Source organism: Carassius gibelio, chromosome A5 (assembly GCF_023724105.1).
Source record: "Carassius gibelio isolate Cgi1373 ecotype wild population from Czech Republic chromosome A5, carGib1.2-hapl.c, whole genome shotgun sequence".
NCBI classification, from domain to species: domain Eukaryota; kingdom Metazoa; phylum Chordata; class Actinopteri; order Cypriniformes; family Cyprinidae; genus Carassius; species Carassius gibelio.
In genome coordinates this window covers 11728229-11744296 of record NC_068375.1, presented here as the reverse complement: position 1 = coordinate 11744296, position 16068 = coordinate 11728229, and the positions used below count along the sequence as shown (strand labels likewise).

The following is a 16068-nucleotide window of genomic DNA, read 5'->3' as shown; positions in this document are numbered from 1 at the left end:
TGTTTTTGTACTGGTTATGCCAGTCTCGCATTCCAGTCGCAGTGTAGTCTATGTGAAAGTAGACACACTTATATTGGTAATAATCTAAATATTACTTTAGGGTGTTTACCGATTAATCAGTCTGTTTGAAGGGAACAGTGATGGATTCGGAAAATACGCCTTTGAATCTCACAATTGAGAGAAGTTAGAGGCCACCTGCTCGAGATTCCACGCGTTATGTAAACATTTTGATTTCATTTCAGCACGAGTTTACTAAAGGGCCTTGGTTTTAGGAAATCACTACAGCACAAGCCAAAAGGATGAGGTGAAATGTGACGAACTGTTTTATTTTTACCACGAGAGGGCGGCAAAGGCAACACATTTTTCATCACGATCAATGTGAGCCACTATCACGCAATTAACTATTTATTTGATTGTCCTTTTACACATAAGAGAATGTTATTATAAACAAGCCGGCTGGCAGCTGACAGGATTACCTAGTTAGTCATATCCGTTAATGTCTGTTTGACTGGGTTTCGTATTTTTCTTTTAAAAAATCGGCCCTATGCGAAAAACTTGAGAGGTTGTATAATTATCGACTGTAAATCTGTTCACTACAAACGGTGATAAAATAAAATAACTTTCAAACGCAAGATAACAGAGCGCTTCTCAGTTGCTATGACGATAACCAATGTGAGAGAATGCTAAGGGGCGGGGCAACATTACATCGCTGACAGCCCACTTACCCAATTAGATTCTTAGATTTTATATTGACAGTCATTTTGACCAATACAGCTGCGCGTATGAATTCAGGTATAGCCAATCACGGAGCAAAAAACAATGCACGTGAACCTACAATGAAATCAAGGTAGAAGGCGCAGAATTTTAGGGCGAATGTCGGTGTGACGGAAAGGCTGCCTGCAGGTTTGTTAAATATTTTGAATAGTATTACTACAAAGGCATCTCCTTTTACAACTGTACTTATTTCCGGGAATGATAAGTAACAGAATTGTCGAGCGTTACTTAGAAAAAATAAATGCGTCGATATGCTGTAAATTAGCCAGCTAGCTTGCTAAGGTAACGTAAAACAATTCTCAAAATGGAGTTTCCTGCTGCTCATACGAACCAGTCATCACTGTGTATGGGTCGTTTCCCTACTCTCTAACCGAAGGAAAGACTCGCACACAGACGCAAACTGTTTATAAATTACTACATTAAATGGACTAACCAACCCCCGCGTTGTCATTTTGCTCGCAATAAGAGTGAAGCCAGACAACAAGCCATTTTGTGCCCACATATCGCACGCGCAGAAAAAGAAATGTCACTTAAGTTAATTTTTACACATATTTTCCCGTTATAGTCCGCAAAATTGATATGTGTTTCTTTTGTAAAGTGCAGTAGATGCAGCTGCGTTGGCAGTTAATGAAGGCTTGTACTGTTTTGGTAACCGTATCTGTAAGGCTAGCAGGCTAAATGCTACTCGCGCACCATTTTGAAACACTGGGCCTTGACACAGCCCTAAACTAGCTCTTATAATATAGAACACATGTAAACGTTAGATAACGTTATGTCTCATTTAGTAATTAAAATACTGACAATTGTGCTTTTTTTTAAATTAATATACATAATTCTTTCTTGTATATCCTGTTTTTGTTTGTATTTTGAATTTGCTTTTAAAGTACCGTATTCTTAATATATTTGTATCTTGTCAAACAAGAAAAAAAAAATCATGCTTACAAAATGTACCATAGTATATTACCATGTTTTGAAATTATTTTCTTTTTAAGTGTTGTGTAAAAACCATTGTGCATGAAAATGGTCATATTCAGTATCATAGTATTGTCTTCTAATACTGTCCCATGGTACAGGCACAGACTTATTTGGCTCTTTAATATAATGTCTTAGAGTGAACAAGACCAAAATGTTAGATAGGACCGGATTTTATTCATCTGGAAATTATTGGATTCTTAGAAGTTGTCACTGTTTCAGTGGTTTTCAGCTGGTGGGTTGCTGGTCTGCTCGGGGAAATGATGAAATGATTAAACTAATCATGTATAGTTTGGATTGACAGAATAAACAGACAGGCTTGTCTTTTGTGTTGATGATGTCAAAGGTCATTAGTCCAATCAAACTCTCCTGTATTCAAGCACAAATTTGTCACTTGGCGATATGGCTAATAATAATATAACATTTAGTTCATGCTCTCTTCTGCATCTACGTCGTCATGTTAATAATTTTGTATATTGTCGTGGCTATGTAGTTCTTCGCTAAGGTAATATATTTCAGTCCTTGATTTTAAGGACTTGTGTTTAGGTTTTGAATTAAAAAAAAAACTAAACGCAAACTGAATCAAAACCTGTTGAGAATCGCTGACAGGTGTTGAGGCATTGTTGACATCAGCTGAACGTCTTGATATGGAGCAAGCTGTTAAATTTTGATGAACAACTATGAATTGATTTCTTTTGAATAACATGCATTGATACATTCTCTACCTTAAGATCAGGAACGTTTATTCAGTATAACTTTGTTTTCATTGTGACCTTAAAGGTGGTGTAGTTTCTGCATTGTTTTAACGCTCAAAACGCTATGTCTCTTAGAGTTACCCGTCGAGGACAGCCTATTCCAGTTTCACTGCTGGCTGAAGACAATGGAGATAGAAATTAAGCAGGAAGAAGACAACGCTTTCAGTAACACTGACACTAACGGTAACGTATAGTCTTTGAGTAGGGTTCAACTGTGTCTTTCCATTTTTCTGCGGCCTCGTATTTGAGAGTAGTTTTTTTGTTAATATCTTTGTGGAATTGTAACTAAAGGCCAAATGGCAATATTACACAGTTTTTGTCTTATCAGTGTTTTACTCCTGTCTTTGAATTTTGGGATTGATTGGTGCTGGTTTTCACCTGTTGAACATGTTGAATTGGCATTTGTTGGGTCTTGGAACATCTGAAAAGTGATTTACTGTACTTATTCAAAGCTTTAGCTTTCAGCTCAACATGTACCCCCCCCCCCCCCCCCCCCCAAGTAACAATGTTTAAATGAAAGATTGAATTAAATTAGAAAAAAGCAAGAGAGAAGCATTTTCTCTTTTGGTCTCCTTATGCTCCACTGTAAGTTCATAAATTGGGATTTTAACATTAAATTTTTTTGTTGGATAGACCGTTATTTGGTAAATGGCTTTCTTTAAGTCCTCAAATTTCATGAGAACTTCAGTAAGTAGTGACTGGTTGTGTTTTGAATTCTGCATTGGCATTTACACAGAACGAGCAATTTGATAAACAGGAATGTCTTAATTGTGGTTGAGGCTCACGTGCCAGATTTGTGTTCCCTCAGGCAAGCGCCCTGCTGAGGACATGGATGAGGAACAGGCATTCAAGCGCTCCCGCAACACAGATGAATTGGTTGAGCTCAGGGTGCTTCTCCAAAGCAAAGTGAGTAAAGCCATACACATGCACTTTGCTTCTCCATTTCTTCGATATTGGGGACATCTTTAACAGTGTCGTTTCATGCTTTCAGAATGCAGGGGCTGTGATTGGAAAAGGAGGCAAGAATATTAAAGCCTTACGTACAGATGTGAGTATTAAGACCATGCTCCATGCTTATTATTAACCTTTAAACAAAGTTCTCTAATTGTCCGTTTTTAACAAGACTTTTGACAGCGGTTGTTAAATCCAACAGTTGTTTTCATGAGCATTTCAGCCAAAAACACAAATCAGTCCGATTTGAAATCCCACAAATCAAAACTCATGACACCAATCCGTCCATTGTAATCCCATTAAAATCCTGCAAAGATTTTTATGCATTTGATCTTGAGGGCAGATCTTCCATTTTGTAGCTATAGGTTGGCTCATTTGGACAGACAAGCACTCTGAAATGAGGCTATTTTGTGAGTGTCATACCACCACATTTGACAATGTTTATTAAAGGGGACTTGACTTTATGTTCTTGAAGGCATTCTCTTTCACTCTCCCCTACTCTGAAAACTCAATTACAGATGTCTTTACTCTTGAGCTGACCCATAGTCCTGTGTGAACCACTGTTGCCCAGTGGTTCTGCATTAGAAACTCTTCAGATCTGTTCAGCCCTGTTTCTTGTGCATTTATTGCAAATTCTCTACAAAAAAAGAAAATTGGACAGTAGATTGAGTATAGCCTTGTATTCAATTAAAAATGTATTCCTTCTCCCCCTCTTCCCTCTCCTTTACTTTTTTGTTTTTGGCCACCTTCCTCCGTTGCCCATGTACTGGATCGACTTGCCCCTCCTGCGTTGCCCACCTTGATGTTGGCCCAACCTCCGCCCCTGAACGCCCGCCCGCCCACCTGACACCCCGGTTGGCCCCGCCCATAAATGTGCCCCTCCTTAAATGGGCACCTTACTTGACATCATGTGATTGAATGCCCTTGCCCAATGCCAACCTCCACGACCAATGCAGTACAATGCCAGTGTATCAGTCCCAGACAGCAGTGGCCCAGAGCGGTATGTCCCACCAGTTATTGCCTCACTGCCTGATTAGAAAGAGAACACATGTCTTTGATAACCTGCCTTCTGTTTCATTTTAACATTTTCACACATATAGTCCCCCTCCCCTTTTAAGAAACGTGTATTGTTCCATTTGACTTTCTTTTTTTTCATATATATTTATATATATTAATATATATATGTCTTCTCTCCTCCCCCAACACCCCCATTAAGACTTTGAATATAATTTGCGAACTTTCTTTGTCGCACAGAATTGTAGATAATCACTTTTCTGATGGGGAGAGACCTCACTCATATTAGTCTCTGCTGAATGAAGTGTGTGGATTAGGGCTGGGTGGTATGACCAAAATAATACTTTGGTGCTAAAAAATTATTATAGAACCATGCAATAGTTCTTCTTTTACTTAAAGGGGTCATTGGATGCGACATGCACTTTTACAAGCTGGAAACTGAAATGTGTGTTGGCAGTGTGTGTGCACAACCACCCTATATTGATAAAGATAACCCAGTGTTTTTTTTTTTTTTCTTGTTAAATCATTTCCTCTTTCTCAAATCAATCAAACAATCATTTAAGCACAGACTTAGCTGGTGTTTTACCTTAGACCCACCCTAAGTGAGCTGTCATAAGTCTGCCATTGTTTCAACGCCAGAGCAGATATAGACAAGAATGGCTCTTAATGTAATAATGAACATAGCAGTCGTCATGTACTCCCGACATCTGAGTCGCAGTGGCTTACCCTTTGTTTCTGAAGGGAATGTGCCCCTGATCTACCTAAATGCGTATCTTTCGTAATCTTAATGCAAATCATTCGAGATGGAGCTTCACCTCCAGAAGAAATGAGAGTAAGGTTTTTTTTTTGTTTTTTTTTTGAGTCTTTGCAAATCGCCTTTCCTAATAACATGCTAGTTTGATAGTTTCACAATGAATACAGCTAAAATTTACCATATCTCAGAGAGCGGCTCGGAAGAGAGGGGCGTTGCAGTCCGAGCTCATTTGCATTTAATGTGACATGCAAGAAAACGGCTTGCTTTGTAAAGAGCTGTTTTGACGGGGTGAAAACTGTGTTGTTTTACACTACCATTGAGAAATTTTAACCAAACTATGTTACAGAATTCCAATGACCCCTTTAGATAAGTTATAAATTAAGTTGCTTTTTATTTCACTTATTATGAAACCAAAATATCAAGTTATCTATAAGTGTGAAAGCAAAAGAAAGATTTAGCACATGTCAAATGAAAGACTCTAAATAAATAAACGAATATTCGCATTTATACGCACACCTTTGACCACATATCAAATTAATTCAATGTTAATGAGAAATTGCATAATTTCTCAATAACTACAAAAAGCAACATGTTGCATTCGTTTCTGTATTTTGTAGTGATGCACCTACATTTCAGCAACCTGAAATATACTGCTTGAATTTAAGCAGTTTGCTTAAAAGCATACTCCATCCCAAAATGAACATTTTGTCATGAATCACTTACCCCCACGTCGCCCCCTAACCCGTAAAAGCTTCGTTCATCTTCAGAACACAATTTAAGACATTTTGGATGAAAACCGCGAGGCTTGTGACTGTCCCATAGACTGCCCAGTTACACTGTCGAAGTCCAGAAATGTATGAAAGAAGTCATCAGAATAGTCCATCTGTCATCAGTGGTTCAAACGTAACATTGTAAAGTGACGAGAATACTTTCTGTACATGCAACAGTTTCTCTCCTGTTTCTCTCCACATCACCGTATCACCATTTTGGAGATTATTAGCTGAACGCAGCAGCATAGGCTCTTCTGAGTCAGCCGTGCCACAAAGTTGTGTTCTTCGTGTACAAAAAGTAATCTCATCACTACATAATGTTACGGTTGAATCACTGATGGCAGATGGACTATTCTGATTTTGATAGTGTAACTTACTTGGCAGTCAATGGGACAGTCACAGGTCTCCCAGTTTTCAAGACTAATGAAGCTTTTACGGGTTTGGAGCGACATGGGGGTAAGTGATTAATGGCAAAATTGTAATTTTGGGATAGAGTAACCCAAAATAATGTAGCAATATAAATTTTGTGTTTAGGATGACTGGTTTAATCAATCAATTGAGAACAGCATAAAGAGTTTAATTACCCAAATTTAATTACATGATCATTATTTTCAGTTATTGTCTAAATCAAAATGTTATTAATTTTTTTTTTTATTTAATTTTAACATTTTGGTATAAAATTATTTTTGGTGCATCACTAGTATTATGCATTACTCCTTGAAGTATCTTCAAATATATATGTATAACATGTAGTAGCTTAATAACTATGCATCATACTGCCCAGTCCTATTTTGGAGGATTGTTTTCATCTGTTGATACTGATGGTGAATTGTGGAGAAGCCCATCTCTTTTCGCTCTGTCCTTGTTGCCCCCAACCCCTGAGCCCTCCCTCCTTCACTGTTCCCAACATCACTGTCCATGATTCTGAGCTTGCGCCGTGGCGCGGCCCTCTCTGTCACTCATCACTGTTGTCTGATTTTCTTCTGGTGCTACATTTCCTTCCCCTTGTTTTTTCTTTCTTTCTCTCCTAGCCCACATGCGTTCAGGCTCTTTATCTGCAAAAAATCTATCATCCTTCCCTTCGCCTCGTTCTTTTGCTTTTTATGTTAGTTTCTGGTTTGGTTTCTCTCATTGTTGAGAGAATGTGAAGTGCTGATGGCAACATAGAGTGATTTGCAGTCTTTATTTTTAGTATTTCTTTACTTTCTCCCCCAAATGTTCTGGTGGTGGGATAGTGGTAAGCAGGCCTGTCTTGCTCTCGCTCTCATTCTCTCTCTTGGTTCGTTTAGCCGCACAGTGCCTGTTCAGTCTCAGCCCTCCCACTATCGCCCATCTCTTCAAGGCCTGTATTATTTGAATGTGCGAGAACTGAGTGCATGTCAGTTGCCCGTATCTCAGTCCCGATTTGGAAGATTTAAAACATGTGTTCAGCAGTCCTCTTTTTAATTTGCTTTCTTTTGATTCAAAGTCTTATTTCCCCCTTCTTCATTGCTTTGTGGTATGCAGCAGGGCTCAGCATCTAAAGTTTTATATCCGTTTGTTTTGCTTTTGTCTTTCATTTGGCTTGATGTGCTGCTACAGTATCCTGAGTGTGAGTGCAGATATAGAGACCATTGGTGAGATTCTGCTGAAGATCATCCCTACCCTGGAGGAGGTGAGCAAACAAAAGCCAGTATTGAAGGCCTTAAAGACAGCGTTAAATCAGAATCAGTGTTTTTTTTATACATATTTTTATACATATACTGTATATTTAGTACATATGTCTCTGAGGCCATATGCATTCTAGTCTATTCTAAAAGTTGTTTTTAAATGCATATGATTTGGAGATTATGAGTCTATTTCAACAGTCAATTACATGGCAAAAGTACATTAAATTGAAAAAAATCTATTTCATATTAAAGCCATTCATATTTTTTTTATAATTCTGGAAAAAAAAATATCATGAAGTATCATAGTTTTCATTGTGGATGTGATGAAATGTCTGTTGGTTTGCAAGTGTCCTGAAATGTTCCTTTACTCTGTATGTTTGGCAGTATCAGCACTACAGCGGGACTGACTTTGACTGTGAGCTGCGGCTGCTGATTCATCAGAGTTTGGCTGGAGGCATCATCGGAGTCAAAGGTGCCAAGATCAAGGAACTAAGAGAGGTGAGCAAAGTACTAAAAATAACACGCATCGCAAAGTTAGTGACATTTTAACATTTTAAACTAGCTTCACCAGCAAACAAAAAAAATCTCCAAATTTCCCTGATGATGAGAAATTGGTTTTTCATTTTTAAGAATACCCAGACTACAATCAAGCTCTTCCAGGAATGTTGCCCCCACTCCACTGACCGTGTAGTGCTAGTCGGGGGGAAACCAGAGCGGGTGATTGAGTGCATCAAGGTCATTCTAGAGCTGATTTCAGAGGTGAGGCGATAACATACTGGTGGAGAGATTTGAGGACATTGTATAAACATCCAAAGATTCTTCTTGGTTTGTAAATAGAACTTAAATTTGTCCTGCATTATCTGTAGGCACCCATTAAAGGTCGAGCCCAGCCCTATGACCCAAACTTTTATGATGAGACCTATGACTATGGCGGCTTCACTATGTTGTATGAAGAAAGAGGGCGACGGCCTATGGGTGGGTTCCCAATGCGAGGCCGAGGAGGATTTGACCGTATGCCTCCTAGCCGCGGAGGTCGTCCTATGCCTCCATCTAGACGGGATTATGATGATATGAGCCCTCGTCGTGGACCACCTCCACCCCCACCAGGGAGAGGAGGAGGACGTGGGGGCAGTAGGGCCCGAAATCTGCCTCTGCCTCCACCACCGCCACTTAGAGGAGGGTAAGAGAATGTAGCTGAATTGATTTCTACAACCCATAGTGTGTTTTTGTTTTTTTCAATAATAACTGTTGTTTAAGTCTGTTTGTTTGTAACCTTTTTATTTCTTTTGTTAGTTAGCTGTTATTTATTTCATGTTTTTGTATAATTGTTGATATTGTTGAATGATATAAATGAGGGAATCAGTGCAGTTATTGGGTGTTCTCTCACTGTCATATCTAGTATATTTATGAATCATATTAGCATAGAACTTCATTTGTGCAGTAGGAAAGTAATAACTGATTACATGACTTTTTGTTTCCAGAGGTGATCGATTTTCCCACCAGAGTTATCACAGCAATATGGATGACAGACCAAAGTAAGTAATCTGATAAACTGTAGATGTAACTGAATTCTAATTGAAGTGAAAGTGTTTTTTAATCAGGAATGGTGTCCCATACTCAAAAGAGAGCTGGTCTTTCACTCCCTCCACCTACAATCTCTGCTGGTGCCGGTACTCGAACCCGCAAGTTTTGGGTTACAAGTCTGACTCTCTGACCATTAGGCCACGACTGCTCACATGCCCTGTTTACACTAATAGCAAAGTGGAAACAAACAGCAAATCATAAAAGAAAAAGGAACACCAGTTAATCAGAACAGAACATTTACTGGCACACTACACCTTTTTAAACCGTTAAAAGCAGGAAGCATTTGCGTTTTACTAGCAACAGGACTCAAGATAGGTTTGTTGTGTCTGTCTTAAAAGCTAGTGTGTGTATATTTTATTTTTTATTTTTGGGGGGTCAAATAGAAAAGAAAATTAACAAACAATTTTTCTATAAAATACATTTCCAATTGAAAGTCTCATTCATAGTGAGTATTTGCTGTATTTGTCTCACTTATAGAGCTGTCAGTTTTCATGTGTTAATACTTCTTCATATGTAATCTCTATTCAGTGCTTTGTCTAATCTAATGTCCTATTTTTGGTCTTAATCAGCAAATATTGATATTGCAAATAATGATTAAATAATCAGCCTTTTAAGTTCTTTGGCTCCTTGGGTTGTTGGGTTATTTCAGAGCATACCCACTAGGAGCATATCAAATTAAGCACATCTCTCTTCCTGTAAGCAGTGACCGAAGGGGGCGACCTGGAGACCGCTACGAGAGCATGGTGAGCAGAAATCAACATCTGAATATGAATTTACATTTTTGCAGCAGTTAAAATGTATCACTTGATGGTCACCCATCGTTGTGAAGAATATATATATATTATTTTATTTTATTTTATTTTTTTATTTTTTTTCATTAATGGGCACTTTCAGAAAAAAGTGGAATGGCTTTCTTTCTGTCTGAAGTGACAGTGTAATGGATGCATACGTGGAGCTCTTATGACTAGTGCACTGGTTTGGCCTGCTGTTGCTTGGCAACAGATTTTTGAATCACTTGTTGCCTTGGTTACCAAGGAGCCAGTTAAATACGTAGGTGAAAGCCATCACACTCGCCGGTGAACTTTGGGCATTGCTGCTCTGAGTTATTTGAGCGTTCAAGAAGATGGCAAGCCTGACGCGGTCCACATAGAGGAAACGTCGAATTCTAATTAACACACAGTTAGTTTAGACTCTAAAATCTGGAAAAGAGTGTATGCTCTGCTGAGCCCCTGCACCAGTAGTTCAATCTCATGAAAACACATCAAGGCCAAATTCTAAAGAGAAAACTATGATATCAGTGACAAACATTTTTATAGAATAAATTAGATTTATTTATTTATAATATTATATATTTTGCATTTTAAAAAATGAAGGCTGTTGGGGGTAAATGTGTCTAATTGTTAATATCATATCTCTGTTGCAATAGTGTAAAAAAATCAGTAGGCCAATGATTTTACAGCAGTTAAGGTGTGCTGGCTGTGTGGTGCGAAGCAGTGACCTAAAACCCCTTTAATGCATGACCTCGTTTGGTTTGTTTCGTTTTATATAGATGAGTCAGATTGGGAGATTAAAGCATTGGCGATCCATGTAGAATGTGCTTTTGAGTTATACGCTTGTGCTCTCTGAATTGACTCCCATGTTATTGTTTTCTTTCCCCCGTGGTTGTACACAGAGTGGAGGTGGATATGGTGAGTGTTCTTCATCCACACACACAGACACACTAGCTCAAGGTTACCTCCAGTCAAACGGAGCACTGCACTCCTCAATAGTGTAGCGTTTCCTGCTTTTCTCTCTCTCTTATCCTTTACTGTCGTAGCTCTGATATCTTGATCACTTTTTCCATTTTCTTTTCTTGTTTCATCTGAAGACAATAATTCTTCTTGGGAGCCCTACCAGTCTGGTGAGTGTGTCAGAAATATTCTGATTATGGATTATATATATATTAATGACGGTTGTATAAGAGGTCGAATGAGAAGCCTATATATAGGCATTGGCTGAATCACAGTAAGATGTTTGTTTCATCAGGTGGTCGAGGATCTTACAGTGACATTGGTGGACCCGTTATTACAACACAAGTGACTATCCCTAAAGATGTGAGTGCAATATGACACAACATATTATGGCAAGAAGCTTTACACGTGCCCTAGCGTACACACAAAAACCAAAAGATACCTTGGGCTTTAGCAGAAAGAAAACTTCTTTGGTATAAAAGCAAAGTAGACATTATAACTGAAATGTTACTTTGTCTTGTTTTAGCTGGCTGGCTCCATCATTGGAAAAGGCGGCCAGAGGATCAAGCAGATCCGTCATGAGTCGGGAGCATCTATCAAAATCGATGAGCCTCTGGAGGGCTCAGAGGACAGGATCATTACCATCACAGGCACACAGGACCAGATTCAGAACGCCCAGTATCTCCTACAGAACAGGTGAGTCTATCGCCTATTCCAGCACTTTAACACAACCCCATCCTGACACCTAACCATCATGTGTGCTAACCAGGTGTGACAGTTTTTTGGCCCAATGAGATTCAGTGTGGGCCCTGAATCCACTTAGCCATTACGGTGCCTTAACAATTTCATTTAAAAATCCTTATAGAAACGATTCTTAATAAGAATCTCTATTCCCAATATCCCGAAGATATTTACCCAGTTTATCTTGTCATACCTGTTTTGGACACAAGGTAACCAGACAAATCACATTTCCCTGAGTTAAGTCTTGTATTTTATTATGGTGAAAATACAGGTGCTTAACTGCTAATCCCAATTGCCTTTCTTTGCTTACTATTTAGAACTAAAATGTTTCTTTATACATCATATACATTTGAATGCCGTTTCATGCATTTCTCTTTGCCTGACCTAACAGCTTCCAACTTCAGGGTTTTTTTTTTCTCCTTTTTTTTGTGAAATGTGTACAAAAGGGTCTGTTTTATTAGTTTCATTTGGGATCAGATCCAAATATAATTTACCAAGGGGCAAATGAGTGGAACCCAGGAGATTGGAGTGAACGCTGGCTTGCTTCTGTGTGGAAGACTTGTGATTTTGTTGTTGTTAGTTAGATGAAGTGACAACAAATCACGGTCTGCCCTACAGCACAGGCCCAGCATCATCTGCCCCCACCCTCAAACACATTTCACCCACCCTTACTGAAGAGGCCTGCCAGTTTACTCTACTCTTACTAACATCTGAACTCATCTGACCATGCCAGAGCTGGCTTATGCTCTGTTTGAACCCGAGCTGATTTGATGTCTCTCTGCTATAGCATGGGCAAACAGACCATAAACCAGCCTTTCTACTGTAACATGCCAGCGTGACTGCTTTCTAATGCAAAATGCAAACCTGTCTTCTTTCTGTAACATGCTATTATGATCTCCTCATGCAAATGTAACACTCCTATTATTCACCTTATTCTTTTGGGTATACAGTTAATAGGTCACTTTTTTTTTTAATTTAAAGTCAACATGAAATCATATTTGATCTCTATTCACTTTCTGAATTAAGTGAATGGTCTTAAGAACGATTCATTGTTGCACAATGGGAGTAAACAGTATAACTCAAATTTGTCTTCAATTTTTGTAAAAATTCTCGCAATAAATTTTTATATAATAGTACAGTTCTCAAGCTTGTTAAAAACGTGTAAACTATCTATATCAAAATAATTACAAGCAATTGTACAAATAAATAATAGAACAATTAATAAATAAATAATGGAAAAAACATACAAATTAAATGAACCATGCTTAAGTCTTTCAGGTTGGTCTGCTACAAAAATACTACAAAAAAATAAATAAATCCTAAAGTAATCAAATATAAAATAAAAGCTTATGAACTAATTAATACTACATATGTTATTCTGTCAATAACACTGTGATTTCCTCCTTTTCATACTGCTGCAATGTCATGTGAGTGTAACCAAGATGGAGGCAGTGATCCAAAATGTTTACCAGTTTTCAAGTTTCTCCCATTATTCATATAGGGATTAATATTTTCAAAACTGACTTAAGAAAGCCCTGTATAATTAGGACTTGCATTCAAACTGAATGCATTTCTTATTAATGTTAGGGATGCACCGAATGAAACACTTTGCATCTTTGTTTTATTCGCACCAACATTATTTGATTTTAACATTTTGGAATAATTTATTTATATAGCATAGCCTACTTTCCTATTCTCACTAGTAAAGCTTTGCTTTTTTTTTCTACCAAATTTTAAAACTAAAACAAATACTCAATGTAGATATAAGTAAAATCTTATTGAATGTGTGTTGATTGTAGAACTATGCAGTTGTTGCCTTTAATTTCACATGGTTACAGTTAATCTTTTAATTTTAGGCCAGTTCTCTGTAGTTTCAACCCAGTTAAAAAATAAAAGCTAAATGCTGATGTCTGTACCATCTTTGTTTGTATTGAATGTAGGCTACTTACTGTGCAGTTACTGCCGTTAATTTCAGATGGTTACGGTTATTGTTTTCAATAGCCAAAGCCAGTTTGGCCTATTAAATACCAAAAAAACACAGTGTTTATGCATACTTTCTTTCCTTCCTTGTTTGTTGCTTAAAAAAAATAAAAATCGTAAATCTGTATCGGCCAGTTTGTTTGTAAAAAAAAAACGGTATTGGAATCGGCCATTAAAAATAATGATTGTGCATCCCTAATTAATGTGTTTTAAAACGGCTAGATTGTAGCATGTAAGTTAATGCATTGCTGCTAAAATATCAAAACAATAGAAGAAAACCCCCAACTAATTTGAGCTTCTTAATTTTACTCAAAATAAAATCTATTATAGAAAATATGAAATAAAACATGGGTAAGTAGTGCCATTTCATGTTGACTTTAAAACCCGTTGCATGCTATAAGTAAACCTAAAATAGTAAGTCAGCTTGTTTAATTATCTTTTGGACACCGAGTGATCTAAACCAGATGATGTACTCCTGCTATATGTGAATACTGTATTAACTTTATTAGAATGCTATACAGTTTGTTTTGTGTTTATTGTAACAGCATATCCAGATTATACATTTCTTGGCCGCTGACTCAACTCCTAGCATGATGCGATTTTGTCTCTGGTCTCAACCGTGTCATTTCCTCTTTCAGCGTGAAGCAGTACTCGGGTCGGTTCTTCTAGAGGGTGGAGATCGAAGCCAAACTGCCATACCCATTCACTTCAACTTGTTTTCAGATCCTACATTCCTCTGCTTCTTGGGTAGATGTGATCCCTGCCATTTTCTCCTTTTTAAACCACATATTTGAGGGGAAGGTTTTCTCAAAATCATATTTCTTTAACTTTTCTTTCTGCACGTGATTTTTTTTACATTATTGATTGTACTGTTTTGTAAGTAAAGGGAGCCCATCTGTGAAGTCCGCTGTTGGCCTTACTTACCAGAGCTGCGTGCTTAATTTGTGCAACATGCAGAATGTAATCTTATAAGTGGTTTTTGCCAATGAATTTGTTTCGATATCTTGTTTTCTTCATGATGAGACTTTTTGGGGAAAGTGTAAATATTCACTTCAGTTCTTTAAAGTTTTAATGTCAGTACAGTTTTATTTAAAGGATGAGCATCTATTTTGATTTGAAAAATGGGGGTGTTAAAGGTGGGAAAGGGATTCATTGCTTCTTCTTTTTTTGCTTGTTTTCTCAACCCAATTTTCAGATTCGTAAAACTTAAGATTGATTGACCATTAATACCCCATTGACATTGGGATCCATTAAATCTTGCGCTTATTTTGTATGTCTGTTTGTAAGCATTTTTACCATTTTAGATGGGTCTTTCTCTTCACAGTTGGGGGGAAATAAAAGCTCTGTTAAAAAAATAAAAATGTTGCAGATCTCTACCATGTTGTCTTATCATTTTTTTCTCTCTGTCTCCTCTAGTGTATTTGTAGAATGTGCTGCAAATCTAAAAAAAAAAAAAAATTAATTCTGTGCCACCTTTTACTAAAACTGCATCTGTGGCTTATGTGCTTTGGTTGTGGTGCTTTTGGAATGAATGTCTATCAAAAGAGACATAAGCAATTAAATGGCTTGTTCTTTAGAGATGTAGTAAATGCGTCTTGTGACAGAGTGATGGGGTATGCCCTTAAAGTAGATTCACTTCTTAATTTCTGCTAGTTTAGAGAAAAGTGTGTCGTTACTTTTACGTTTTTAGCACAATTTTACCATTTATCAAATTATGTTTCTATAAATTCTACTATTGCATTCCCCCCTTAAGAATATGGAATGGACTGACTAAGGCTAATAGCTTATTTGTTGTGCATACAAGTACTAGTCAAGGTTATATAAAACCATATAAATTTAAAAAAACATTTTCATTACTTAAATATTAGCTGAAATAAAACAAAAATAAATAGCCATGTTGCCATGCATATGCTGTGTAATATAACTAAACTGAATAAACTCTACATATAGACATAAAAAATAGTAAATATGACTAAATAAAATTACAAAAACATTAAAAAAAATAATAATAAAACAATATTTGAGATAATAAAGTAATACTGATACTAAAAATCTGATTATTGGATAAGAGCAGATTTTCCTTTAGGTTGTTAAAATCATTTCTTCTAAGATTGTTTTATAAGTCCGTAAATGAAAACAAGGTGTGAGATTTTGGTTTATATTTTTGATAATCCACTTGATCTTGAAGTCAAAGAAAAATATACTTCATGATCTTAACTAAAAATCTAATTTAGGTCATGAAAAGGGCTGAAGATTTTTTAAATGTTTTAAACGGTTTGATCTAGTTGAATGGTTCAGACGATGCTTTGAGTCGAATTCAAACATCGATTCATTTGAATCACTTGATCTATGATCATTTGATCTGCTTATTTTAACCGTTACTTCTGTAGCAAA

At 37.1% G+C, this 16068-nt stretch overlaps 1 protein-coding gene across 5 annotated transcripts; it reads left to right on the top strand.

The window, feature by feature from the left end:
* Positions 1-773: 773 nt before the first annotated feature.
* On the top strand, positions 774-15050 carry LOC127993739 (heterogeneous nuclear ribonucleoprotein K-like). Of its 5 annotated transcripts, none has more exons than XM_052591748.1 (16): positions 774-903; positions 2577-2684; positions 3310-3407; positions 3493-3549; positions 4409-4452; positions 7572-7644; positions 8024-8137; positions 8270-8398; positions 8506-8819; positions 9121-9174; positions 9927-9966; positions 10896-10911; positions 11091-11123; positions 11249-11316; positions 11480-11649; positions 14313-15050. In XM_052591748.1, the coding sequence occupies exons 2-16, from the start codon at positions 2627-2629 to the stop codon at positions 14341-14343; spliced, it is 1299 nt and encodes a 432-aa protein (XP_052447708.1). In that variant the 5' UTR covers positions 774-903; positions 2577-2626; the 3' UTR covers positions 14344-15050. The 5 variants fall into 5 exon arrangements, with proteins under 5 accessions (XP_052447708.1, XP_052447707.1, XP_052447710.1 ...); XM_052591747.1 differs by having other exon boundaries at positions 9924-9966; XM_052591750.1 differs by lacking the exon at positions 11091-11123.
* The last annotated feature ends 1018 nt before the right edge of the window (positions 15051-16068 follow it).

Excerpts from the sequence above, each read along its gene's own strand:
- LOC127993739 (XM_052591747.1), top strand. The coding sequence starts at position 2,627 with ATGGAGATAGAAATTAAGCAGGAAGAAGACAACGCTTTCAGTAACACT. Across the intron at positions 7,645-8,023 it reads TCATCCCTACCCTGGAGGAG|TATCAGCACTACAGCGGGAC; the intron begins GTGAGCAAACAA and ends TATGTTTGGCAG. Across the intron at positions 11,317-11,479 it reads AAGTGACTATCCCTAAAGAT|CTGGCTGGCTCCATCATTGG; the intron begins GTGAGTGCAATA and ends GTCTTGTTTTAG.